Below are 27,664 nucleotides of genomic sequence, written 5' to 3'. Positions count from 1 at the left end.
TCACAAGGTCAGGAGATCAAGACCACCCTGGCTAACATAGTGAAAACCTGTCTCTACTAAAAATACAAAATTAGCTGGGCGTGGTAGTGGGTACCTCTAGTCCCAGCTACTCAGGAGGCTGAGGCAGGAGAATCACTTGAACCCAGGAGGCAGAGGTTGCAGTGAGTTGAGATCGTGCCACTGCACTCCAGCTTGGGTGACAGAGCGAGACTCTGTCTCAAAAAAAATAAAAAAGGAAAAAGAAAAACTGAGTTCCAGTTGTTTTAAGGCTTCCGTGGATAAAGGTTTAGAGCCATTAGAAGGAAAAAATTCTCTAAAAGATGAGCAATATTCTCAAGGGGAGGCTAGGTGAGCTCCATGCATTGAGACACTAAAACAGCCTATCTTGAACATTGCTTGGGAATGGAGGGGCTATGAAAGCAGAAATGGAGTGTGTACTAAAGACAAATTGTTCACATTGTTAAAATTTTTGCTATGAGTCCATTGGGGATACAAAATGACAAATAGATTTGAAAAGTAAATACTTGGGAAGAAAAAGATATAGAATGAGCTGATTCAAATAAAGGGAAATGTAGCAAATGCACTGGGATCTTTTAAGTTTGTGCATTATGAATGAATGCATATATGTTCCTTTTCAGCTGGAGTTGGAATTACCCAATGAAGTTGTTCTTTTTTTTTTTTTTTTTTTTTTGAGACAGAGTCTGGCTCTGTCCCGCGGGCTGCAGTGCAGTGGCATAATCTGGGCTCACTGCAAGCTCCGCCTCCCGGGTTCACGCCATTCTCCTCCCTCAGCCACCCGAGTAGCTGGGACTACAGGCGCCTGCCACCACGCCCAGCTAATTTTTTGTATTTTTAGTTGTTTAGTTTCTATTTTTAGTTTCACCATGTTGGCCAGGCTGGTTTCCAACTACTGATCTCCGGTGATCCACTCACCTCGACCTCCCAAAGTGCTGGGATTATAGGCATGAGCCACCACGCCCGGCTATAGTTCCTTCTTTCTAATGCAGCCTTTGATCCCCACCCCTACCAAAGAAAACCCACAGTCAACAGCATCTCAAAAGTCAAAAGGCCTTTTTATTACTTATCTATTAATCAATTCTATTACATTTCTTTATTATGTTTTAAAAATATATCAGAATAAATAAACTAGTATCTATCTATGTATGTGGAAAACCAGCGGTATCCAAAGTAAAACCAACAATCTCAGCTCTTAGATTGTGTAGCCATAGTATTCAGCAGTTTCCATATCTCTTTCTCTTTCAACGAGAAACTGCACTTTCCCCAAAGAGGTGTATTTGGCAGCATTCTCACGCCCTTGTTGAGCCTTTCTCTTCATGGCCTCACGCTCTGGCCTCTGCTCTTCTGTGATGGGCATTGACATTACTGGCTCAGGAACAGTGGATTTCCTCCATGGACGGGGCTGGAGGCTGAAGTCTTGGATTAGAAATCGATTTTGAGGCTTGGGCAGTGACCGGAGACTGGTCACAGCAGTGGAAACAGGCTCTCGCTGCAGAGAAGAACAAGATGATGTTTTGTAGGGTGATGGCCTAGAAGCAGCAGATTGAGGGACAGTAGGCTGGGTAGGGTTGGCTGAACTGGGTTGGGTTGCTTTGGCTGAAATTGGCTGAGCCGGTGTGGCAGGACCTGTCAAAGATATGTTGGTAGGAGCTGGTTGGGATGGATTGACTGCAGTTGATTTAGCTGAGTTAGTAGAATCAGGTTGAGCACGGTAAGCCACAGCAGGCCTACGTGAGGCCAGCGGGTTTGGCCGCCGAGAAACAGGTTGAGCTTGAGGTTTGTCCAGGGTCAGAAAGGGCAAAGGTATCAACTTGACCTTCCCAGGTGGTGGCAACTCAGAATGGGATGGAGATGGACACTCTTTTTCAACACTACCATCTAGTTTCTGGGCCTTGACCTGAAGTTTCTCCAGGCCTTTACCCTCACGTCGGGTATCCAGCCATGGTTTGAGAGCTGGGAATGGCTGGCGGTTTTGGGTGTTGCTTGAGCTTCCCGGGATCCTGGAGGAAGAGAATCCAGTTTTCTTATCGATCTTTTTCCCGAGTGCATGGAAAACTTGCACGGACTCTAGCAGGTGCGTGCCTAGGGAGCTTCGGGGCTTTTTAAAGGTCTCTTGGCTAAGCTGAGGTTGATTTTTCTTCCGTTTCCTATGGGGAATGGTTTGCTTCTCTTCTACCTTGACTTTGTTCCCTGACTGCTTACTCTCTTCAGATTTCTTGGAGCTGTTCTTTCTGTTCTCTTTGGTCTCTTCCTGCCCATGGCTCTTAGTTTTGCTGATCCTGCTGGATGCAGCTTTGTGAGGTTTGTTGCTAGAATGCTTGGCCTTGTTCACAGAAGCGTTGTCACTGACTGTAGCACTGCAAACAACCACTTCTCCCTCTAATGGGAACTCTGGGTTCTTTGGCTGGATTTTGGCCTTGGGAGCACCCTGGATAGGCTCGGAAGCTTTATGCTTGTTCTTCCTGACTTGATCAGAGTGACCCTTTATGACATATGACTTTTCCTGCGCCTGATTTACCTTGATGGCACTGGTATCTTTGGCTTTCTTTGCCGAGGGAACTTCGGGTTGGTCAAGATCTTGTAAGGAACTGAAGATCGGGGGGAGATAAGTATTCTCCACCCATGTAGTGATATCTGCCAAATCACTGCTAGACTCAATCCCATTTTCAAATATCCCTTGGTCCTCAAGACTCAGGCTGTTATTTCTCAGATTGGCATTTTCAGAACCAGGCTGGTCCTCTTGGCCAAGAGGATCAATGCAGCCCAGAAGCGGGTGACTATCAGGGATTTCTAAAAGAGGTAGTGGAGGATCTTGATTTCCTATTAGGATCTGGTAGACATCTAGAGGCTTTGAAAGGTTGGTTTTAATCTTATCCAAATTCTCATTCTCAATTTTTTCCTGGCTTGGAGCTGGAGATAGTGTCAAGAGATTAGTAGGACTCTGGACTGGAGTTATAATTGAAATGTCCCCAAGCTCAGGTGATGGGTTACTCTCAAGTGTCTGGGTATTTCTGCTACTGAAGGACTTGGAGAATTCTGGAGTTTGTGGCAGACAAAATGTCTGGCTTGGAGATTGCAATCTCAGGGAAGTATCCATCCCCAGGGAAGTTTCCATCACTACAAAGGAATCAAGGAAGAAGTCAATCCCTGGTAAGTGAGATGCTCCCCCTATATACCAATGCAGCGATCGGATACCTTTCCAACATGGGCAAGGCATTTCTACTAGCTGTTCTTAAGGACCATGGACAAGACCCTGTATTAGGAGACTGACAGTGACTGTTCTCTTACTGGTTATCATTTGATGTGATTGTTTCTTGGTTTTCTTTGTATTTCATAGGGTTGTTGTAAGTCAAAAAGTGAAAGTGATTTTTTAAATAGGAGGTGTTTTATAAAGCCTCACATTCTTACAGGGTCCTTTCAATTCTCTCCACTCTCCTGAGAGAATAAGAACACTTTACACCATGGACTAGGGTAGAGAGTGGAGCCCTTCCTCATGAAATAGATAAGCAAGCACAGATTCTGAGCCTGTTTAAGACCTGAACACAAGGTCTTAAATCCTATTGTAAGTTCAGGAAAATCAAAATGTCACTGCCAAAATAAGAGTTCTGAAGTGCCTTCCAAAGAGACTAAAGTAATAGATTAAGGAAGGACATTACAGCGTGGTAGTATGGGGGAAGTGATCAGCCAGGGCACTAAAAAGTGTATCCATCAGTATGCTCCTGTGACTCTCTTACATGTAGCATAGATGGCCATTATAGTGTTCCACTTTCCCACTTATAAGGTGTTCTTATATAGAGTCTGAAAATGGAGAGCACTGCCCAAGAATAGTGGTTGAAGTCTCAGGACTTAAATTCTACCTATCCATGGACTCACCACTCAGCTACAGATTTGACCCTCCTTTTCAGTGCTGACATTATTCCTCTCCTTTCTTGATGTTTGTACTCACCTTGAACGCCGGTTTCTGTGATGGGTTGAGCAGACACAGAGTAACACATCCCAGAAGTAGAGGCTGGTGGTAGGACATTTGTGGGCTGAACCTCCTTGAGCACCATCACCATTTCTGGTTGATGGGCAGAAGCCCTGTATCCTGTGTATGACACAGAGCCATAGGATTGCAAGCAGGATAGTGGAGGCCCCAGTGTGCCTTGATTATGGTAATAGACCTGGCTTCCTATCTGGTAGGGAAGTGACAGGTTATGGCCCTGCTGATTTGGAATTTGAGTTAGTGTCCCCTGAACAAGGCTGGCAGATAGTGATGGATACAGAAGGACCACAGTATTGGTATCTGAAGTTTTATCATACTGGGCTGTCATAGACATGGAAGAGACAGCTGTGTTCTGATCAATGGCAGTCACAGTGAAGTCCCTGAGTGAGGATGACTTCTTTACTGTGCTTGCTATACTATCCCACTCAAAAACGCCTGGATAAGAGGCAGCTGAAGTACAGATATGGCTCTGGCCAGTAACCCCAGACAACATAGTTGTGCTAGAATGTTGGTAAAGGTAGGCACTGCCCATGAGTGGCTGGAAGGAGGTGCCAGAGGCTGATGGCTGTAGCCATGCTGAGCCGATGGCTGGAGCAGAGGCTCTGGAGAAGTTGGAGATGCTTCTTGTTAAGAAAGCTGCATTGTTCACCACAGAAAGAGAGAGCTTCAGAGAATTTGCAGTTCCAGGTAAAGATGTATTTTGGAAATCTTCTATAGGAAACAAGAGAGAGATGAAAAAACCGATGAGATTGAAAAATTCTCACCTTATTTGAAGAACAACATTATCTTAAGGTTGTTGCAATCAGGAAGCCTCTAATACCAATACTCACTGAGATACCAAAAGCCAAACAGTTTATGATGGCCTCGAGTGCTGAAGCAGTTTGGTCCTCTTCTGATGAACTGTCTTTGTGTTCAACTTGGACACAGATGTGAAGACCCAAGTGGTCTGGTTTCGTATATTATTTCCTAGGCTAGAAGCAACCTTCTCCCTTCTCTATCTATCCCTTGAATCTGGGCTAGTATAGACTCAAACTATTTCCTAGAATTGGAGCATTTTAGAACTAGGAGGTCCTTAGAGAAGTTCTAACATTTCATTTTATGAGTCTGAGAGGTCAGATTGACCTGTTTAAGTTTTACCATTATGTTAATATCATTACCAGGTTACAGAACCTGACTTCCTTGCCAGGAGTCTTTTCTCTGAGCATAGACCAGAAACCAGGAAATTAGAACTTTTAACATGGCATTTTTTTGGTCTACTGGAATATAGTACAGCTATTACCTTTATAATCCCTAGTGTCACATTTTGCTTCTGCAGGTCTTATGATATGTCCTAGCGTTTATATTTAACCTAGGCCATTGGTAAATCTAAAAGGTCATTCTTTGCCCTCTTCAAGCCTGGCTTTTTATCATAAGTCAAAATAACTACCTGATAGAAATGCGTTTTTTTTTCTTTTTTTAAATTTTATTTTATTGAGACAGAGTCTTACTCTGTCACTCAGGCTGGAGTGCAGTGGCTTGATCTCAGCTCACTGCAACCTCCGCCTCCTGGGCTCAAGCAATTCTCATGCCTCAGCCTCCTGAGTAGCTGGGATTATAGGCGCATGCCACTCTCCTGGCTAATTTTTTGCATTTTTAATAGAGACGGAGTTTTGCCATGTTTACCAGGCTGGTCTGGAACTCCTGACATCAGATTATCTGCCTGCCTCGGTCTCCCAAAGTGCTGGGATTACAGGCGTGAGCCACAACGCCCGGCCAAGAAATGCTTTTTGAAAGAAAAAGTCCAGTTAAACTCTGAGCTTCAGGCTGCTTGTCTATAAAGAAGTTACAAAATAATAACAGTGATAATTCATACATGAATAAAAGTGATAGATTACATATGACTTATAATGAGGAAGATATAGTAAATTCTGAAAAAACACAAAATAATTAAAAGCATAAAATCATGGAACTAAAACAATATATAGATATTAATGAAAATTGGGGTATGTAGCTAGCTTCAAAACATAGCAAATTACTAACTAAAGCTGTTACCATACATACAACATTAGGAAACTGAATAGTATCTACTCTTTCCTAGTGAATACTATTAACCAAGAAACAGCCCATAATAGAATGAATTTCTAACCAACATATATAGACAGAGAAACTGTATCAGCAGAAAGTGTGTAACAAACAGAAAAATGCAGTAAATGTGAATGTAAAATAGCCATAATATATGTGGGTACATATTTCAATAAAAACTGGTACAAAATAGAATGCAAAAAAAAGTGTAAAGGAATTCCATTATTATGCTCATTCATATTTCTATGAATATTACGCAGCAAATGACAGGTATTAATCCTAGTATAATATTTAAATTATTATAGCCACATAACAAGCAGAAAAGAACCCTTAAAAAGTATCATGAGAGTTTTAATATTTATCCTCAAAACCTAGATTATAATCGTCTCCAACGTTCAGGAAAGTGACATCCCCATAGCTTAAAAAAAAACGCTAGAATCCAATTGAAAAATGTTTTGAATGTAGGAAAATTCAAAGGACTCCAGAAAATTTGGCTTAGATAGATATGGAATTAGAGATATGTGGCTGATACGTGGCTTGACTTTTTATTCTTAGGTCTAAAAGCATCCCATTGTAAATCAGTATGTACTCTGTTTTTGGAAGAAAGTATTAAGATAAAAAAGCAGCTTTTACTTGAAATCTACTTTTCACACAAAGGTATTGTTCTTCTGATGCAAATAACGATATTTTTTTTCAGAAAACTTAATTTTATTGTTAATAGGAGAAACATCCATATAATTTCAAAATTAGAAACAGGACAGTGCAAACTACATGTCCTCCAGCTCTCTAGGTAACCACTTATTAGTTTCTTGTTTGTAGGAAGCATCATTTCTTTTCTTTTCTTTTGAGATGGAGTCTTGCTCTGTCATATAGACTGGAGTGCAGTGGCAAGATCTCGGCTCACTGCAAGCTCTGCCTCCCAGATTCCAGAGATTCTCCTGCCTAAGCCTCATGAGTAGCTGGGATTACAGGCGCCTGTCATCACACCCAGCTAATTTTTGTATTTTTAGTAGAGATGGGGTTTCACCATGTTGGTCAGGCTGGTCTCCAACTGACCTCAGGTGATCAGCCCACCTTGGCCTCCCAAAGTGCTCTGATTACAGGTGTGAGTCATCCTGCCCGGCCTCTAAAGCATATTTCTAAAATGTTTATATTAAAAACTGTCAAGTGTCATCTATGTTCAAAAAGGCAACGGAAAAAAGTAACTGCATGTGACTTCTGATAAGCTGCTTTTCCTAGGGATACTGTATTCTAGCCTGTTTCCTTCCTAGTCCATTGATCTAAGCATTTGCTAAAACCAACTTCATTTTGCCCTACTCTGCATAGATTTCACTCTGTTGTCCTTATGCTTCTTTTTTTCCTTATGCTTCTTTTTTTTTCAAATTTAAAATATATTTTTCTCTTTTAAAATCATTTCGTCATTCTCCAGGGCATATCCCAAGGGAAGAGGAGGGGATCCTGTTTTCTGCTTTAATTAAACTACCAAATTCCTTACTCTAGAATACCAGCCTCCTTATAACCCAGTACTCTCCATTTTCTCTTTCCACCTAGGAATGTCCAAAACGTGAATATTACTTTTCTTTGTTTGTTTGTGACAGGGTTGTCACTCAGGCTGAAGTCCAGTGGTGTGAACATGACTCACTGCAGCCTCAACCTCCTGGGCTCAAGCAGTCCTCTGATCCTCCCACCTCAGCCTCCTGAGTAGCTGGCATACCTCCAACCCTGGCTGAGTTTTAAAAAGTTTTTGTAGAGATGGAGTCTTGCCATGTTGCCCAGACTGCCTGGGAAATCCTAGGCCCAAAGCGATCCTCCCACGTCAGGCTCCCAAAGCATTGAGACTGCAGGCATGGGCTACCACGCCCAACTGAATATTAAAAACATCACTACACATCAGTAAACGTCACTAAATTTAAAATAGTAAAGTTGAAATATTAGTGAGGGAGATGGCCTCCCAAAGTGCTGAGATTACAGGTGTGAGCCACTGTGCCTGGCTGAATATTATTTAAAACATCACTAAACATCACTAAATTTAAAATAGGAAAGTTGAAATATTAGTGGAGGGAGACCATTACACATGAAACATCTCAGAATATATTGCTAGTTTTCTAGGCCACTTCGGTTTTTTCTCTGTTTTGGGTGAAATGAACACTCTCAGAAAGTCTCTGATTTCATTTTCTATACGCCTACCCTTTTAGACTCAGTATTAGAAAAGAAAAGGGCCAGGGGGAATAACCAATCTATTATCCTAATGTAACAGATGAGGAAACAGAATTTGTGAGAGAAGAAAAGTTATCTAAAGTCACACAGCCAGTAAATGTCAAAGCCAAAACTGAAACGAGGTCTCCAGATTTCTACTTCAATAGTTTCCCTGTTATTCCAAGCTGTTTGGGACTATAGGGGGAAAGAAATCTAAATTTAGGGGCAAAGAAATCTCATGAAAACCGTTTTAAAAAGTTTCTTTCTTTACCTGACATGGTCAGAGAAGAAGAAACATCAACTGCAGATACAAGGGAAGAAGAGACGATACTAGCGGATGTCTGGATGGCTGACGCCAACGAGTGCATGTGTCCAGTATGAAGGCCACTGGTAACTGATTACTGGTCACTGGCCACTTGCGATGATACAAATATACAGGCCACAGCCAGGAAGCCCCAAGATGCTACCAGGTGGTGGTAGGTTAGGTGGGAGAATGATGTCACAAAGCAGGCAGTTTAAAGGTCTGCGATAGCCAATAGGGTGGTCCGATTCTCAACAAGACAGGATTGGCTGGCAGAGGTGGTAGGAAAGCTGTAACAGCACCTCTGGGGAGGTGAAATCTACCAGACAGACATGATAGTCCCACTATCCCCGAGGCTCTCATGTTAGGGAGATCATCTCATTGTTTCTCATAAATGTTCACTAATATAGTTAACATTAACATTTTATATGTTATGTTTCATATAATAGTATGCATTTATGGTTATACAGTATATACACAATATCCTTGGGGAGAAAGGAAAGGGACGTCTAAGTTGAGCAATTACAGTTGTTCTGAAACCATTTCAGTGAATCTGATTAATGAATGTACTGCTGCTTTTTTATTTTATTTTATTTTATTTGAGATGGAATTTCGCTCTGTCACCCAGGCTGGAGGGCAGTGGCGTGATCTCGGCTCCCTGCAAGCTCCACCTCCCACGTTCACGCCATTCTCCCGCCTCAGCCTCCTGAGTAGCTGGGACTGCAGGTGTCTGCTACTTCAGCCAGCTAAGTTTTTGTATTTTTAGTAGAGACAGGGTTTCACCCTTTTAGCCAGGATGGTCTCGATCACCTGACCTCGTGATCTGCCCGCCTCAGCCTCCCAAAGTGCTGGGATTACAGGGGTGAGCCACCGCGCCCAGCCCTACTGCCGCTTTCAAGGGCCAAAGGAAGGGATTAAAGAACCCTCTTTTGTAACTTGGTTGAACAGCAAAGTTCGTTGACTGCCCCTTATAGGAGATGATGTGGTCCAAGGCTCTTCTCTTTTAGTTTCTTCTCCTCGAATCCTACCTTCTTGGGCTGGGCCAGGTTAGACTTGGATCTCTCTTCTGCTCTCCTTTTTTTACCCCTTGATTTTAGGCATTGTTTCTGGACCAAGCCTTGATCTTGCATTTTTACATTCGTGGATATTCCTTCTTGTCAACTTTCAGAGCAGGAGTCTTCTTTCAGTGTCCCGATGTTTGGAAAACGGACTCTGCTCATGAGAAGCAAACACCAGAGAGGTAGAAGACAAGGCTGCCTGCAGACCTTCCGTCTTCTAGCCTTTGGTCACAATTCTTTTGCCCGCAGTTTGCTACCTCTGGCTCCTTGGGCCACACGGACACCCTGCCATCCTGCTCTTTTATACGTGAGAGGCATTCAGGATACCTTCTTTCTTCTCACATAAGAGGACCCAGTGTGGCAGTTACTGATAGCCTCCTCTCCCATGCAAACAGCCATTATAGAATCTTGGGACTTTAGGATTTCCTGTCAGCCATGCTTGGGTGCAAGGGCCAGGGAAAATGAAGAGTTAAAGCATTTAGTGGAGAATACGAAACAGGCAAGGTGAGGGTACAGGAAAAAAGAGATTTGTGTGGATTTTTTGGTTTCTGTGACAAACAACTCGACACACTTATTTTGTATTAATAGAATAGATAATATAATATTTTTTATGTAGCTCGTCCAGAACTTCCATTACTTCTGTACACTGAAGAAAATAATCATAATATTCTTTTTCCATTTTGTTTTATGTCATATTACCTCATTTATGTTATTCATTAGTATGTCTGGTTACTTTCTATTAACCGTATTCTGCCAAGGTCTGGATTTTCTTGTGTCAACCCTAATGAATTTGTTCTCACCCCAATGTTGTGTCTTTAGCAAATTGAAAGTGTAAGCCCAATACAGCTTTTCTAGCTTCTGAAAGATTTATGTCACATTTTGTATCTTGTCTTGTCTATAGACATTTGTAGAGTTGTAGTTTTGGCTACTATACACCTATTGGAATTTTTCATATTCCAAAAGAACATTGTATTATTTATTTATTTATTTTGTGATACGGAGTCTCACTCTGTTGCCCAGGCTGGAGTGCAGTGGCACAATCTTGGCTCATTGCAACCTCTGCCTCCCACATTCAAGCCATTCTCCTGCCTCAGCCTCCCAAGTACCCTGGACTGCAGGTATGAGCCACCACTCCCAGCTAATTTTTGTATTTTTAGTAGAGATAGGATTTTACCATGTTGGGCAGGTTGATCTCAAACTCCTGACCTCAAGTGACCCGCCCACCTTGGCCTCCCAAAGTGCTGGAATTACAGGCATGAGCCACCATGCCCGGCCACAATATTTTATAATTTAATGTCAAATTTCAATGTGGGCTGCGCACGGGGGCTCATGCCTGTCATCCCAGCACTTTGGGAGGCCAAAGAGGGCAGATGACTTGCAGTCAGGAGTTCAAGACCAGCCTGGCCAACTTGGTGAAACCCTGTCTCTACTAAAAATACAAAAATTAGCCGGGCATGGTGGCACATGCCTGTAGTCCCAGCTACTCAAGAGGTTGAGGCAGAAGAATTGCTTGAAACCAGGAGGCAGAGGTTGCAGTGAGCCGGTATCGCGCACTGCACTCCAGCCTGGGTGACAGAGAAAGACTCCATCTCAACAACAACAAATGATTAAATGTTCCTAATTGTAGGTTTGTTATGTTCTGCTAACCTGTCTTTTTGTGTTTCCAATGAACAATTTATGAATATTGACACATTTTTAATGATGTGGAAATTTTCAGAATTGTAAATGTTTATGTATTTAAGACTAGTTGGAAAACTACTGTCTCAAAAATGTTAATAAAGCTAGCACTCTAGCTTTATTAATATTCATTTATTCAATAGCTCTGATCTTTCTCATCCTTGGTTTACCCAGCTCTAAAATGGTTGCAAAGATTACTAAAAATATAGGTAAGTTACTTTCATAAATTAGAAACTAAAAAGTAAAAATTACTTTCAAAAATCTGCCATTGGCCAGGTGCGGTGGCTCCAGCCTGTAATCCCAGCACTTTTGGAGGTTGAGGAGTGCTGATCATGAGGTCAAGAGATCGAGACCATCCTGGCCAACATGGAGAAACCCTTGTCTCTACTAAAATACAAAAAATTGGCTGGGAGTGGTGGCACGCACCTGTAGTCCCAGCTACTCGGGAGGCTGAGGCAGGGAGAATTGCTTGAACCCGGGAGGTGGAGGTTGCAGTGAGCCGAGATGGGACCACTGCACTCCAGCCTGGTGGCAGAGTGAAACTGGGTCTGAAAAAAAAAAAGTCTGCAATCATAATTACTTACAGTTTAATCTGGAATTTAGTACTCTATTCTATTTTCAAAGCTACTATAGGGTATGCTGTCCTTTGTAGTTCCACTTTTACCAGAATTCAACGTTTTTCTAACGGGTATAGATCTTTATGCTTGAGACTGTGTGGAAACCTTGGACTTGAGCTCCACTCTCAGTTATCTTTTGTATTTGCTAAAACTTAAATACATTCTGTCCACCTATAACATGATACCTGGTATGTGATAGGAACCCAATAGAAGTTTGGCTTTGATGGGAATGTATGTTTCTACATTATTTTTGGAGGGTAATTAGGTAGTATCTTTCAAAATTTTAAGTTTGTATGTGTTTCATTCCAGACATTCTACTTCTAGGAATTTAGATATAGTTGTATATATGTATAAGGATGTTCACATTGCAGCATTGTGTGTAACAAGATTTGAAAAGAACCTGAAAACAACTAAAGGTCCATTAATATTGAACTGGCTAAATACGTTATGGTACTTTTAATTATGTTACTCATAAGCAAGTAAATTGCCTATAGCCATTAAAAAATAGAATCTATGTATGCATAAATTGACTGGGAAAATCAGTGTTCAAGGTATATTGGAGAATATGTACAGTTACTGCTTTTGTATAAAAATAGAAGATATACATATATGTGAAAGTAAATATGTAAAATATGCAAAATGTGAATGCAAGCACTGGTAAATATCTAGAAGAACACACAAGGAACCGGGGCTGGGGGCGGATCAGGCAGAGGGACTTCCCTGTGCCTCACTGTTTGAATTCTGAAGGGTGCATACACGCCCTTATTGATCTGTGCTACCGGCCTCTGGCTAAAGAGGGCGCTGTAGCCAACAAAGTCCTGTTTACAAATCAGGAGTCTCAGTAAGCCAGCGTGGTTACGCCATCACGACAGGCGGTGGCACATGCGCAATAGCGAGATGCTGGAGCGCGGCGTAGGTGGCTGCCGAGTCTCTTCCGGTCTCGGGTCTTATCCTGGCACTGAGGGCGCCCGACTGGCGCTTTCGGCCGGCTTGGCATTGGGTGGGCGGCTTCTTGGAACCCACATGAGCCAGTGGCATCATCCCCGCAGTGGCTGGGGCCGGAGACGCGACTTTTCAGGACGCTCCTCAACCAAGAAGAAGGGCGGAAACCACATCCCCGAAAGGTAGTATGTCTTGGTCCCTTGGCGTGGCCTTTCCAGCTCGTGGCTTCTGGGTCTGGGCTTCATCTTGTGTGGTCTCTGCCTCTCGCTGTTGCCGTCGCAAGCTTGACCTGTCCGCCCGTTGCTTTGAGGCTTTGACCCTCTGCGCCACCCGCTGTTGCTGAAAGGGGCGATGTCTGTGATGTCCTGTGATTTCTCCGTATTCTTGTAAAAGGGAGGTTCTGGCCATTGCTCTTAGGTAAAATACGGAAGGATTGCTTTAAGGTGGGACTGTTACTGTTGGGGACGCTCCTTAATTCCCAAAATGGAACCTCCTCAATTCCTTGTTACGTTGGCACGGCAAGTGTAATGGTTTGAGTTAGGAACCCAGCAGTAGTAGCGCCCTGAGATCTCACATGGCAAGTTGGTTTGTATTGTTTCCAGAAGTCGCAAAGAGCATACTTTGTTACTTCCTAACAGGCCTCGTTTGAAAGATACTCCTTTGTACGTACCAATGATTAATTTTGAGACTTTGCACGTAGGTGCAGTGAACTGTTTTTACTCTTTGAGACCATCCTCCACCATCTCATACCTCAATAAGTCCTCTTCATTTTATCCACTATCTTTTGACTGTCACTTTCTGTCAGTACCTTAATACAGGTCTTGCCTGACCTATTGCAGTTGGGTTCTAATTAGTGAATCTCCTGTTTTCTTCCAATCCGTTTGTTTTTGTTTTTGTTTTTGGGATGGATTTTTGCTCTTGTCCACCAGGCTGGAGTGCAATGGTCCGATCTCGGCTCACTGCAACCTCTGCCTCCCGGATTCAAGTGATTCTCCTCCCTCAGCCTCCCAAGTTGCTGGGATAACAGGCGCCCGCCACCACACCCGGCTAATTTTGTTTGTATTTTTAGTAGAGACGGGGTTTCACCATGTGGGTCAGGCTGGTCTCGAACTCCTGACCTCAGGTGATCCACCTGCCTCAGCCTCTCAAAGTGCTGGGATTACAGACGTGAGCCACTGCGCCCGGCCAGTTCCTAGCATTATTAAATGAAGTTCACAGTCCCTCTTCTAGCAGGTTTTCTCTTACAATATGAACTTGAAGTTTCCTACTAATTGAAATTGATGGCATGAGTCGTATGAAAACTAAAACCGTGAAGTGAAATAGTTGAATTTAAATTATTTCAGTGAATGTGTTTGTATTAATGGCACTTTAGTATCTGGTACTGGGCCAAGTTTAACAGAGATACAGAAGTTCTGGGTATCTCCGGTTTTATATAGGCCTTATTTGAGTTGTACTGTTGTGTTGGCTTGTGTTCGTTTTCATGATGGGGAAACAGGAGAGGACAGTATAGGTCGTTACTTGGTGGGGTTTAATAAGTGGAGTGGCAAAATGCAAAGCAAAGAGAGAAGAGAGGACATGTTGTGCGGGCTGTGATTCCCATTTTCAAAAAGTCTTATTCTATGCAAGGAAATAAGGCTAACATACAATTTGGCTAACAAAAAATATACCTAATAGGTGGAAAGACTATCTCCCAGTTGGACAGCGGATGCCTGGGACTCGTTTCATTGCTTTCAAAGTTCCTTTGCAAAAGGTAAGCAAAAGTTAATTCAGTATTCTTTCAGGCATCTGAGTTCACCATGCAGAATACTGTTCTCCACTCTATCACATTCCATTTTCTCTTTTTATAGCAAATACTTTGTAATGACCCCTTTACTACTCTGAAATGAAGTTCATAGGTACATACAACCTACTTCATATTTTAAACAGAAGTACCAGTGAACACCCTAACTCTAATATAAAAAATAAATAAAAGTAATTTATAATAAAATAATATTCATTTCAATATATAAATGTTTGGACATGACTGCATTAAAAGACATAGAGTAATAGTTGCCTGCGCCATGAATTCAAGAATTACAAATGTAGACTGGTCTAGGTGGCTTATATTGCTTTAGTGGTAGGAGTTTCTATAATAGATTTCCAAACAGAACAAAGTATAATCTTCATTTGGTTCATAAGGTGATTATTATCTTGGAAAATTCAATAGATATTAGTATTGTACAAAAAATACTTTGTGTTTATTTGTGAAATGGAGTTAGGTTCTAAGGCCAAGCTAAATATGAACAGCTTTTTATCTATATTGATGTTGATTAATGTTGAATAGGACATCCAAAAGCCATTCAGGATGTGGGACACATTTGTAGGACTGTCTTGAATTTGGCAAGTTGTTTAGAATTTGCAACCGTTACCCACTGAATGCCAGTGGGACTCCTTTCCTTCCATGGTCACAATCAAAAATGTCCCCTGGATCATCAAGGTCAGGATTTCAGTGGGGAAATCTGAAGATTGTGTTTTTGTTTAAACTAGGAAAGGAATAGGAGCAATAGGAGGGGAAAGCTTTTGACAGCCATAAAAAAGATGAGAAGGTGAAGACAAATAATTGTTTTCTAGATTCCATGTCTTTCTTATTAGACTTCCCCAGCATAGCTCAGATTAGTATCAGGAGAAGCCTACTTGAAACGTTTTGGGAATTTACTTAATTTGTGACTCATAGATCAGATTTCCTTTTTCAACTGCTGTGTCAGCTTCTCTGCATGTCTGGGCTTAAAAATGAGTCATTTCGGGCCAGGCCTGTTGGATCATGTTTGTAATCCCGTACTTTGGGAGGCAAGGTGGGTGTATCGCTTGAGCCCAGGAGTTTTAGACCAGCCTGGGCAACATTGCGAAACCGTGTCTCTACAAAAAATACAAGAATTAACCAGGTGTGGTGGTGTGTGCTTGTAGTCTCAGCTGCTCAGGAGGCTGAAGTGGGAGGATGGATTGAGCCCAGGAGGTCAAGGCTGCAGTGAGCCGTGGTCATGCCACTGTACTCCAGCCTGGGCAACAGAGCAAGACCCTGTCTCCAAAAAGAAGGTGTTGGAGACACAGGGAATTTTTAGGGAAGTGAAACTATTCTGTGTGATACTGTAAGGGTGGATACCTGTTGTTATATATTGATCAAAACCTATAAGAGGGCTTCACATATATTAACACATTTCACAACAATCCTGTGCTGATGAAGTAGCAGTAGTACTAATATCTCTTATTGAGTGCTTATTCTGCACTAAGCTCAGAGGATAGATGGTTACATCTAATAAATGATTTTGTAGATAATCAAACAGGCTCAGAAAAGGAAGAATCAAAACTTGAACTTAGTTCTTTCTCTCATTTTTTTTTGTGGCAAAATATATATAACATAATATGTACCTACAATGCGTAACATAGAATGAACCATGCACACCTAACCTCTAGGCTTTGGTGATAACGATGTGTCAGAGTTGGTTCTTCATTTGTAACAAATGGACCACACTGGTATGGAATGTGGATAGTGGGGGAGTCTGGGTGGGGTGGGGAAGGCAAAGTACGTGTGGGAACTGTCTGTCCTTTTAGCTTAGTTTTCCTGTGAACCTAAAACTGCTCTGAAAAGTAGTCTATTTTTTTTTTTTTGAGATGGCATCTGGCTCTGTCGCCCAGGCTGGAGTGCAGTGGTGTGATCTTGGCTCACTGTAAGCTCTGCCTCCTGGGTTCACGCCATTCTCCTTCCTCCGCCTCCTGAGTAGCTGTAACTACAGGCGCCCGCCACCTCACCTGGCTAATTTTTTTGTGTTTTTAGTAGAGATGGGGTTTCACCGTGTTAGCCAGGATGGTCTCGATCTCCTGACCTCGTGATCCTCCTGCCTCGGCCTTCCAAAGTTCTGGGATTACAGGCGTGAGCCACTGCACCCAGCCAAACTAGTCTATTTTTTAAAAAGTACATTGCTGGCACCTAAGTAGCCAGACAGATAGAAGGAACAGAGCATAAAGTTCAAAAATAAACCACATACATAAAAGAATATTCAGCAATGAAAGCCATCATTTATATGTGTAGACATGTAAGAAATATTTATTTGTGAGGCCGAGACAGGAGGGTTGCTTGAGCTTAGGAGTTTGAGATCAGCCTGGTCTACATGGCAAGACGGCAGGACCCTATCTCTTTTTTTATTTTTTTATTTAAAAAATTTTTTTTTTTTTGAGGCAATACAGAAATACATATATAGAAGTGGGCTTATTTTTTTCTTTCTGACCACTCTGGAAGAAAGGATTGTTACAATATACCTTCTATGTTCCAGGAGAATGGAAACTTTCCTTTGAATCTCGTTGTATGTTAGCATCACAGGACTTGAATAAATGCCTAATGTAGTACAGGATTTTAAGCACATATTTGCTCTTACTTCATTCTTTCTGACAGAGTTTTGAAAAGAAACTTGCTCCAGAAGAATGCTTTTCCCCTTTGGATCTTTTTAACAAAATCCGAGAACAAAATGAAGAATTTGGACTGATTATTGATTTAACATATACTCAACGCTATTATAAACCAGAAGTAAGTGGAACCCTTCATTGAAAAGAACTTTCTTCATTCTGATCCTAAAATAATTTACAGTAATTCAGTAATCATCTTGTGCTAATATGAAGCTTGGCCTTCTTTGATGGGTAGTAAGTTTAAAAGAGAACCAAGTTATTTCTCTAATTACATGTTTTTAATTGCTGTCTTAAATGAAATCGAAGAGATGAATTGAACTAAAATATTTGGCAGTAGGCTGTGTGTGTGCCTAAGAAATTCTATAAGCTTCCATATTCTATATTTTGAAAATGAAGTAAACTTATTAATACTAGCAGTGGCCTGAAGGAAAGAAAGGAATATCCAGTATTTCTTAGCACTTATCTTAACCCGTTGCCTGAGCATGTGTAAGCATCATGTAAAAGAAAGTTCTCTAAGTTTATGATTTCTTTTCCAAGTATCTGTTGATACAATACAGAGATTGATATATTCTGTTGGCCCCATTTAGCGTCTCAGTGGGAAAGAATGATCCTTCTTCTGACCAGTTCCATGGCTTTTGGAAACAGTAACACCTAATGTTTGTTAACATTTGTACAGCAGTTTGCTATTTAAAAAGTACTTTCAGCCAGGTGCAGAGACTCACACCTGTAATCCCAGCACTTTGGGAGGCCAAGGCGGGTGGATCACCTGAGGTCAGGAGTTCGAGACCAGCCTGGCCAACATGGTGAAACCCGTCTCTATTAAAAATACAAAAAAAAATTAGCCAGGTGTGGGTGGTGCACACCTCTAATCCCAGCTACTGGGGCGGCTGAGGAAGGAGAATCGCTTGAACCTGGGAAGCAGAGGTTGCAGTGAGCCAAGATCATGCCACTGCATGACAGCCTGGGCATCAGAGCAAGAGTCCATCTCAAAAAAAAAAAAAAAGTACTTTCACATGTATTAACTTAGTTAATCCTCTCAACAATCTTGTGCTGATAAAGTAGCAATTGTGCTAGTATCTCCTATCGAATGCTTTTTCTTGGCTAAGCTCAGAGGATTAAATGGTTACAATTAATACATAATTTTACAGAAGATAAAACAGGCTCAAACAAGGATGACTTAAAACTTGAATTTAGTTATTTCTCTTTTTTTTTAATTGAAGCACAAATTGAGGCCCTATCTTTGGAGAGTTGGAGCTTCTTAGATTGTCTCCTGAGTCCTTTTGACACAACTCTAGTAACCTTTGATCACTCTTTTTTTGCTATTTATATGAAAAAAAATTCCAGGCTTATCTTGTACATTTCCTGCCCTACCCTGAACTCAGCCGTTTTCCCAAGGAGCTTTGATTCCTTTCTGGTGGGAATGCTATTGAAAGATGAGAGTCTGAGTGCTAGAGGTGCTCAGTGCTCCTAGGCTCATTGTTACTCGTCTTCTTCTGTGGATGGTGCCAAGAAATAATGTTTGTTTTTAAACTACATCATGAGTTCATGCTGATACTTTCCATTTGAACTCAGAACTTCAGTTCTAAAAGAACTGAAAGCAAGGATTTAAACAAATACTTGTACACCAGTGTTCACAGCAGCATTTTTCACAATGGCCAAAAGGTGTCCATCAGTAGGTGAATGGGTACACAGAACATTATATGCACACAATGGAATATTATTCAGCCATAAAAAGAATAAAATTAATACATGCTACAACATGGATGAACCTTAAAAACATGCTTAGTGAAATAAACCAGACACAGAAGGACAAACATATGATTCCACTTGTATGAACTACCTAGAATAGACAAATTCACAGAGACAGAAAACAGACTAAAGGATCTACGAGGTGAGGAGAAGGGAATTATGGTTTAATGGTCAGAGTCTTTCTGTTGAGGATGATGAAAAAGTTTTGGGTATAGACAGTGGTGATGGTTACACAATACTGTGAATGTCATGCCACTGAACTATACACTTACGGATGGTTAAAATGATTTTGACTTAGCCTCTTCTGTCTTTTATCTGTATCTACTTTTCTCCCACCCCAAGAATATCAGTTCTCAATAGTGCCTGGAATTCCCTCTATGTCACAATTCAAATCCAAGTTCTTCTGACTCTATTCTCTACTCTTCTACTTAAATCGTAGCTGCTTTATGAAGGCACTGGCCCTTGAATTGTAAAATATTAAATGGAACTGTTTATATAATTTATAGTTAAATATGCATTCATTCACATGGAATTTGCTTTCAGTTTTGTATACCTAGTGACTATCTATTATGTAGTTTTATTGAAAATCAAGTGATACTTCCTGGTTGAAGCAGTGTTGGAAGAAATGGCTCTTTTATCAAAATTGCATATACTGATATTGGCATATTAAGTTTGTTATAATCTCTTGACTTATATTCTGGGTCCCCTACTCACTCTACAAGTGAAATAATACACATCTTTTATGGTTTTGCTTTATAGGATTTGCCAGAAACTATTCCTTACTTAAAAATTTTTACAGTTGGACATCAAGTGCCTGATGATGAGACTATTTTTAAATTCAAACACGCTGTTAATGGGTTTTTGAAAGAAAATAAAGATAATGGTGAGTTTTTGTTCTTACCTGAACTGTGGTGTGCATTATGAATGGGGTTGGGGATTTTTGGTATTTTTTCTAGTTCTAACCTTAGACCTGTTGTATTTAATGATGCTAAGGTGATGAAAATGTCAGATGGTGCTAATAGGGTAAGATGTTTTTCCCTTTGTTGCTCACAAATAATTTAACTTTGTAATGTTAAATTAGTTTTAGTGCAAAATATGAACTGAACTAACTCATCTTTCTTTTTTAATTTGGGAAATATATAATAAAATTAAAATGTAATTTTTGTCTTATATATTGGTTAAGAAGTGAGAGGTAGAAGAAAAGATTAAAAAACTCTGAGTCTTAGAGTTACGTGAAAGAGACAAAGGGCAAAGATTAAGAATGGGACGGACCCCTAGAAGCAAAACAAGAAAGAGTGCACCAGTGGAATTGCCCCTTTGTCATATGTATTTAAGATACACGTATACATATGTAACAAACTTGCCATTGTGCACATGTACCCTAAAACTTAAAGTATAATAAAAAAAAAGATATTTCTGCTGTTTTTCCGCTTTGAGTACAGATGGGGAAGATACTACCACCTCTTATTCTTCACACGAGAGAGCTTAAGCCAAAGGCTGGTGCTTTCTTGTTCCTGCTTTAAGATTTACCTTACTCTTTTGAAAATAGAACTTAACAGCTTCTTTATCTTAAGGATCCAGTTGCCTTTTTCTGGCATCTCTCTGCCAGAAAGAACACGATATTTGCCATATTTTAAGATTGAAGAAGCTTTTATTTTGGAAAGCCACTGACACCCACAGGACAGAGGCTTCATTTGCCTTCTTTCCAAATTTAGCTTGAGGAGTGTACACTTTATTACATATATCTGACAGTAAATACTCCTTTTCAAAAAATGTGATGGGGTAGTGGAGAAAGAATAGAGACAGAGGTAGGAAGATAGGGAGTGGAAGGTGAGAGATAGAGACTGGATCAGTGGGTTTGAAGATAAAATTTCAAATTGTAACCCAGTCACTCACTTAATGTGGACACTAGCTTTTAATGATGTGAAACCTTGTTCACAGATCTTCCCTTGTACTTTAACTTTAAAACTTGAGAGGTTTGGCTTTCTCATTTGTATAAGCTGTTGTCACAGAAATACTACCTTTTAAGATATGACGGTACAGCTGATGGCCTATTCATTGCTTCTAGGCTCTTTTGTGTGAAATTTTTATATAGCATTTCATCTGTTCTGTGAGGGCTAGGAGGTCCTTATGAATACATGAGAACACATTTTTAAATCTTAGTTGTTCACATGTTACACTGATTGTAGTCAATTGGATAGACTGAACTCCATGTTGGTCTTCTGCCTGAGTTGTGCTAAGTCTTGCAGTACTCACTGCCATAGCAGGCTTGGGACCTTGTTTGTAATCAGTTTTGGCTACCTCTGCTATAATCCCTTCTCACAGATACCAGGCTCACTGATAAAAAGAGGACACTACACTCTCCACTGTCTCCTAGAACTAGTAGGGACTGAGAAAATAAATTGATTCAGTAAACACTGAGATCCTTTTAGATTTGTTGTTAGAGCATGAAGACACAGAGGGGATAGCACTCTTTGTTTTTTATTATAGCAGTTCACAGTTACCTAGGAAAATAAACATGTAGTGCATGTGGTTTAAGATGTGGGTTAGGCCGGGCACGGTGGCTCACGCCTATAATCCCAGCACTTTGGGAGGCCCAGGCGGGCGGATCACGAGGTCAGGAGATCGAGACCATCCTGGCTAACACGGTGAAACCCCATCTCTACTAAAAATACAAAAAATTAGCCGGGTGTGGTGGCGGGCACCTGTAGTCCAAGCTACTCAGGAGGCTGCGGCAGGAGAATGGTGTGAACCTGGGAGGCGAAACTTGCAGTGAGCCGAGATTGCGCCACTGCACTCCAGCCTGGGTGACAGAGCGAGACTCCGTCTCAAAAAAAAAAAAAAAACCACAAAAGACAGTTCATCATAATAAAAGAATAAATTAAGTCCAGTGAGAATATACACGAGAGATTGAGGAAGGCCTGACAGGAGACAACATTTGAGCAGCAGGGATGAGAATTTTGCCAGGATGAGAAAAGGGCAGCCCAGTTTTGGGGATTAGGCACAAAAGGCACAGGGCCTAAAGCCATGGAGAGGCAGCCTCTTGTGTGACTAGAAGATAATGTGAAAAGGCATGGAATTCATATGTTCATTTGCAACAAATAATTATATAACCTATGTTGAAGTCACTTTTCTAGAAAGTGGAAATAGAACAAAGTCCTTGCCCTTCTATACTTTGCATTCTAGTTGGGGAGAGAAAGAAGCAAATAAATACATGGAATATATATGGTGATAAGTACTTTGGAGAATAACAAAACACGATAATGGGATGAGGGAAGAGGTGAGTGATCAGGAAGGCCTCTTTATGAAGATGTCATTTGAGCAGAACCTTAAACGAAGTCATGAACCAAGCCATTGGGTTTCTGGGGAGGAGCGTCCTAAAGCAGAGGGAACAGCAGGTGCAAAGTCCCTGAAGCATGACTATGCTAGGCATGTTTGAGGAATGTTAAAGAGCCCAGTGTGGCTGGAGTGGAGTGAGTGAGGGTAAGAGCAGGAGAAACGGGATCAGAGAGGTTGGGGTTGGGCAGAACGGAGGTGGATCATATCAGCCCTTGTAAATCATAGTTAGGATCATTGTGGACTTAGATCGGTTGGAAAGACAGATTGATATCAGTTTATGAAGGATTCTAAATGCCATGCTAAATTTGGGCTTCATGCTATGCTAAATTGAGATTTTTAAGCAAAAACAACCCAGCCAGGCTTATGTTTTAGAAAGATAACATCTGCCTTATGGAAGATCAGTTGAGACAGAGGTAGGGAGATTAGTTTGTTGTAGTAATCCAGGCTGGCAATGATGAGTGCCTTCTTTTTTCTTTCTTTCTTTTTTTTTTTTTTTGAGACAGAGTCTCACTCTGTCGCCAAGGCTGGAGTGCAGTGGCACCATGTTGGCACACTGCAGCCTCCGTCTCCTGGTTTCATGCGATTCTCCTGCCTCAGCCTCCCGAGTAGCTTGGATTACAGGCACCCACCACCACACCCGGCTAGTTTTTACATTTTAGGAGAGATGGGGTTTCACCATATTGGCCAGGCTGGTCTCGAATTCCTGACCTCAGGTGATCCACCCCCCTCGGCCTCCCAAAGGGCTGGGATTACAGGCGTGAGCCACCACGCCCGGCAGAGTGCCTTCTTTTTTCTTTTCTGTCTTTCTTTTTTTTTTTTTTTTTGAGTAGCTGGGATTACAGGCTCCCACCACAATACCCAGCTAATTTTTTGTACCTTTAGTAGAGACGTGTTTTCGCCATGTTGGCCAGGTTGGAAAGTGCTGGGATTACAGGTGTGAGCCACCACACCTGGCTGATGAGTGCCTTCTTTACCAGACGCTACCTAGTCACGGACACAGATTTTGCAAAGATAAACTACACTTTTTAAATTTAATTCCTCATGCAATTTTTTAAAAAGATGGACTAAGAAGTACTGTGGTGTAATGGGAAAAATCTTAGACTTGATTCTAGTCTTGTACTGTTTGCCTGCTTTGACTTACATCTCCAAGCCTTGCCTTTTCATTGTAAAATGTGAATAGTGCTATTTACCTGAGTACTCCACAGGGCAAGTAGACCTGTGGTATGTGTGGAGCACCGAACAAGAGAAGGAATAGAAGCTCTTCGGGAACTCAAGAGTACTATGGAAACTGTCCTTAATATTCGATATCAAGAGTGAAGGCCTTTTATTTGTTTCATTCAGAAACAAATTTCATTCTTCTCTTAGCCTGTTGTTGCTTTCACTCCCTTTTTGTATAATTAAATCAGTTGCCATAACCATACCAAGCTTTTGACCTGGGAAGCTGATTCATAGTTGACAAGGTTAAGAAGGAAGAACTGCTCTTTTGCATTTTCCTCTGGCCTATTTTAAGATCTGAATAAATCTTACGGTTTGCTTTTTGTTTTTGAGACAGGGTTTTCGCTCTGTTGCCCAGGCTGGAGTGCAGTGGTGTGATCACGGCTCCCTGCAGCTTTGACCTCCCAGTCTCAAGCGATCTTCCTGCCTCAGCCTCTCAAGTAGCTGGGACCACAGGCGTGTGCCACCACAAATGCATAATTTTTTTTAATTTATAGAGATGAGGTCTTGCTATTTTGCCCAGGCTGGTCTTGAACTCCTGGGCTCAAGTGATCCTCCCACCTTGGCCTCCCAAAGTTCTGGGATTACAGGTGTGAGCCACCATACTCAGCCTGTTTGTTTTTAATCCCGAATTAGGAAGGAATGGTGCAGAAATATGGAGGAAAAAAAGCTGAACTAGCTGGGCATGGTGGTGTGTGCTTGTAGTCTTAGCTACTCAGGAGGCTGAGGCAGGAGGACCACTTGGGCCCAGGAGCTCAAGGCTGTAATGCAGTATGATTGTGCCTGTGAATAGCCACTGTATTCCAACATAAACTACATAGTGAGACCTCATCTCAAAAAATAAAAATAAAAAAGCTGAACTACTATCAATTTAGGCTTTAAATCTGTTCCCAGCTGGACCCTCACTGATACTTAAAACTCTGTTATTCATTTGTAGCTAAGTTCTACCTGAAGTCTGTACAGTAATGATTCTAAACTTTCCCCGATCTCCTCCAGTTTCTAATTCCTCCTTGGTCTCCCTCTTGCTTAACAGCAGACCTAGACTTCAACCTTATTGAGGTCAACATTGTCTAAAACGTGTTTCCTCAACTCCTCCAGACATCATTTCAAAAATCTCTCTGTATCTTCATTTCCGTTCATTCAATCTTGTCTTGGAGGAATGGATGTTTTTCCCCCTGTGAAGATGAATCCCTCTTTGTACTTCTGATTCGATCCTTCCTTATCACTACACTACCTTGTCTCTCCTGCCCTTTTACATCTCCATTGTTGGCTCATTGGGCATAAGAACATGTTCAGAAAACTACACACAAGAATGTGGATAAACCTTCAAAATGTTGAGCAAAAGAAGACACAAATATACATATGGTATAACTCCATTTACAAAAAGGTAAAAGCCAGGCAAAAGTAAACTATAGTGTTTAGAGACACACATTGAAGTGGTGAAATTATAAATGAACCAAGGGAGGGAGGACTTCCCTCCCTTAGGGCATGCATGCTCCTGACAGTATTCTGTTTCCTGACCTAGGTAGTGTATGTACATAGATACTTGCTTAATGATTTGTTAAACTGTACATTTAGTTTCTTTTTTTCCCAAGACCAAGTCTCGCTCTGTTGCCCAGGCTGGAGTGCAATGGCGTAATCTTGGCTCACCACAACCTCTGCCTCTGGGGTTCATGCAATTCTCCTGCCTCCGCCTCTCGAGTAGCTGGGACTACAGGCATGCGCCACCACGTCCAGCTAATTTTTGTGTTTTTAGTAGAGACAGGGTTTCATTATGTTGGCCAGGCTGGTCTTGCACTCCTGACCTCGTGATCTGCCTGCCTTGGCCTCCCAAACTGCTGGGATTACAGGCATGAGCTACCGCACCGGCCTAAAGTATATATTTAGTTTCTGTGTGCTTTCTTATATTATGTGTTATATTTCATCAAAACAAAACACGTTCAAGCCTTTCACTTTGAACAATCAACCAAACATTCTCTCAACCCAACTTCTCCTTAAACCACCATCCCATCTTTCTCCTTTCCTCTAGAGCTAGGTTGCTCAAAATGGTAGTGTATACTTCATTATCTCCACAAGCTTAATCCCTATGACTTCTTAAACTCTTACAGTCTACTCCCATTAATGCCTAAAACGCACTAAATCGAGATCCTCAATAATTTCATCAAATCCAGGCCGATCTGAGTCTTCACCATTCTGGAGCTCTCCATAGGATGTGACATGGTTAACATCCGGAAATTTTTTCTTAAAGCCTTCCTTGGCCGGGCGCAGTGGCTCATGCCTGTAATCACGAGGATCACAAGGTCAGGATTTCGAGACCAGCCTGGCCAACACAGTGAAACCCAGTCTCTACTAAAAATACACACACACACACACACACACACACACACACACACACACACACACACACACAATTAGCCAGGCATGGTGGTGGGTGCCTGTAATCACAGCTACTCAGGAGGCTGAGGCAGGAGAATCACTTGAACCTGGGAGGCAGAGGTTGCAGAGCCAAGATTGCACCATTGCACCCCAACCTAGGCAACAGTGTGAGACTCCATCTCAAAAACAAAACAAAACAAAAACAAAACAGCCTTCCTCCTCCTATGGCTTCTGTGCCTTAACACTACCCTCACCTTTTTCATACATCTCTTTGCTTCATTGCTAACTACATTCTATGTTACCTTAGGTAGCCTGTCCCCCAAGTTGCCAGTGAACCTTTTCTTGCTCTAGACTCTTCTCCTACTTCCAGGGCTTCCAAGATCAGCACTACATAGTGGATTCCCAGAGCCCTCTCTCCTGCTTTGACTTTGCTCCCAAGTTCTAGCCCTACATTGCCAACTGGCTGATAACTACCTCCAGTGATTTAATATCTCATCAATACCTGAAATTCAACATGCTCAGAACTGAACCCCACTTTCAAACCAAATCCTTCTCCTGGATCCCCTACTTTTGCTTATGAGGCATCACTGCAAGACCCCAAATCTCTGAGTCACCACTGACTCTGAGTCATCATCCTCTATTACTCATTTCCCAAATCCTCTGAAATCCTACATTCATCTCCTCCTTCCCAAACACACTGGCATCACCCTAGCTCTTATCATTATTAGGCTTTATCAGCACACTAACCTCTTAAATCATCTCCTTGCCACAACCTACCTTAAAACTGTATTTATGTTAAATTTTCTAAAGTATGGCTTTTATCATATCATTGCTCTGCTCAAAAACCTTTAGGAATTCTCCACTTACTAAAAAGCGGAACAATTCTGACTGCCCACCCCAGACCCTCCAGAATCTGGCTCCAATGTGCTACATTAAAACATATCTAGCCGGGCGTGGCGGCTCATGCCTGTAATCCCAGCACTTTGGGAGGCTGAGGCGGGTGGATCACCTGAGATCAGTAGTTCGAGATCAGTCTGGCCAACATGGTGAAATCCCATCTCTACCAAAAATACAAAAATTAGCTGGGCATGGTGGCGGGCGCTTGTAGTCCCAGCTACTTGAGAGGCTGAGGTAGGAGAATCGCTTGAATCCGGGAGGCGGAGGTTGCAGTGAGCCAAGATCTTGCCATTGCGCTCCAGTCTGGGTGACAAGAGGAAACTCTGTCTCAAAAAAAAAAAAAAAAAAAAAAAAGTCTACCACTGTTTCCTGATATGAACCATAAATCTCAGCGAACTAGTCCCCCCAGTGCTCCAAGAACAGAGTCTGCCTCTTCTCCACCTGTCCGCTCCTTAAGGAACTTGCTCTTGGCCCAGCTTGCCAACATTCTACTAAACCCTATCAAGCATGGTCCCTCCTTCCTCTGAATTCCACAGTGCCTTGCTGGCACCTCTTGAGGCCTTTAGCACATTCTGCCCCAGGTGAAGTTATTAATTGTCTATTTATTTAATCTCCTTCATGAGGCTAAAATCATACCTTACTCAAATTTGTATGCCCTGGCAGATAAGGAACAAGTTTTCTTTCCCCCATCTACTACAGTGGGGGTGGGGTGCGGATACACAATAATAGGCAAATCATCAACATGAATGTAACTGAACTGAAGAAAGGACGGAAGGCACGTGGGACTGCTTCACAG

General features: G+C 41.7%; 2 protein-coding genes across 3 annotated transcripts; one reads left to right on the top strand and one right to left on the bottom strand.

Moving 5' to 3' along the window:
• Nucleotides 1–1,054: 1,054 nt before the first annotated feature.
• On the bottom strand, nt 1,055–8,761 carry LOC129463160 (uncharacterized protein C2orf78-like). Its single transcript, XM_055243726.2, has 3 exons — nt 8,532–8,761; nt 3,965–4,714; nt 1,055–3,135 (listed from the first exon to the last, which is right to left on the bottom strand). The coding sequence occupies exons 1-3, from the start codon at nt 8,626–8,628 to the stop codon at nt 1,211–1,213; spliced, it is 2,772 nt and encodes a 923-aa protein (XP_055099701.1). The 5' UTR covers nt 8,629–8,761; the 3' UTR covers nt 1,055–1,210.
• Nucleotides 8,761–27,664, top strand: LOC129463172 (RNA/RNP complex-1-interacting phosphatase-like). Of its 2 annotated transcripts, none has more exons than XM_063617541.1 (5): nt 8,761–13,037; nt 14,530–14,605; nt 17,282–17,413; nt 19,801–19,924; nt 27,532–27,664. In XM_063617541.1, exons 1-5 carry the CDS (start codon nt 12,796–12,798, stop codon nt 27,612–27,614), a joined length of 657 nt encoding a protein of 218 aa, XP_063473611.1. In that variant the 5' UTR covers nt 8,761–12,795; the 3' UTR covers nt 27,615–27,664. The 2 variants fall into 2 exon arrangements, with proteins under 2 accessions (XP_063473611.1, XP_063473612.1); XM_063617542.1 differs by lacking the exon at nt 27,532–27,664 and adding an exon at nt 23,933–27,523.

Source organism: Symphalangus syndactylus, chromosome 14 (assembly GCF_028878055.3).
Source record: "Symphalangus syndactylus isolate Jambi chromosome 14, NHGRI_mSymSyn1-v2.1_pri, whole genome shotgun sequence".
Classification (NCBI taxonomy): domain Eukaryota; kingdom Metazoa; phylum Chordata; class Mammalia; order Primates; family Hylobatidae; genus Symphalangus; species Symphalangus syndactylus.
This window is presented reverse-complemented; position numbering and strand designations above follow the sequence as displayed.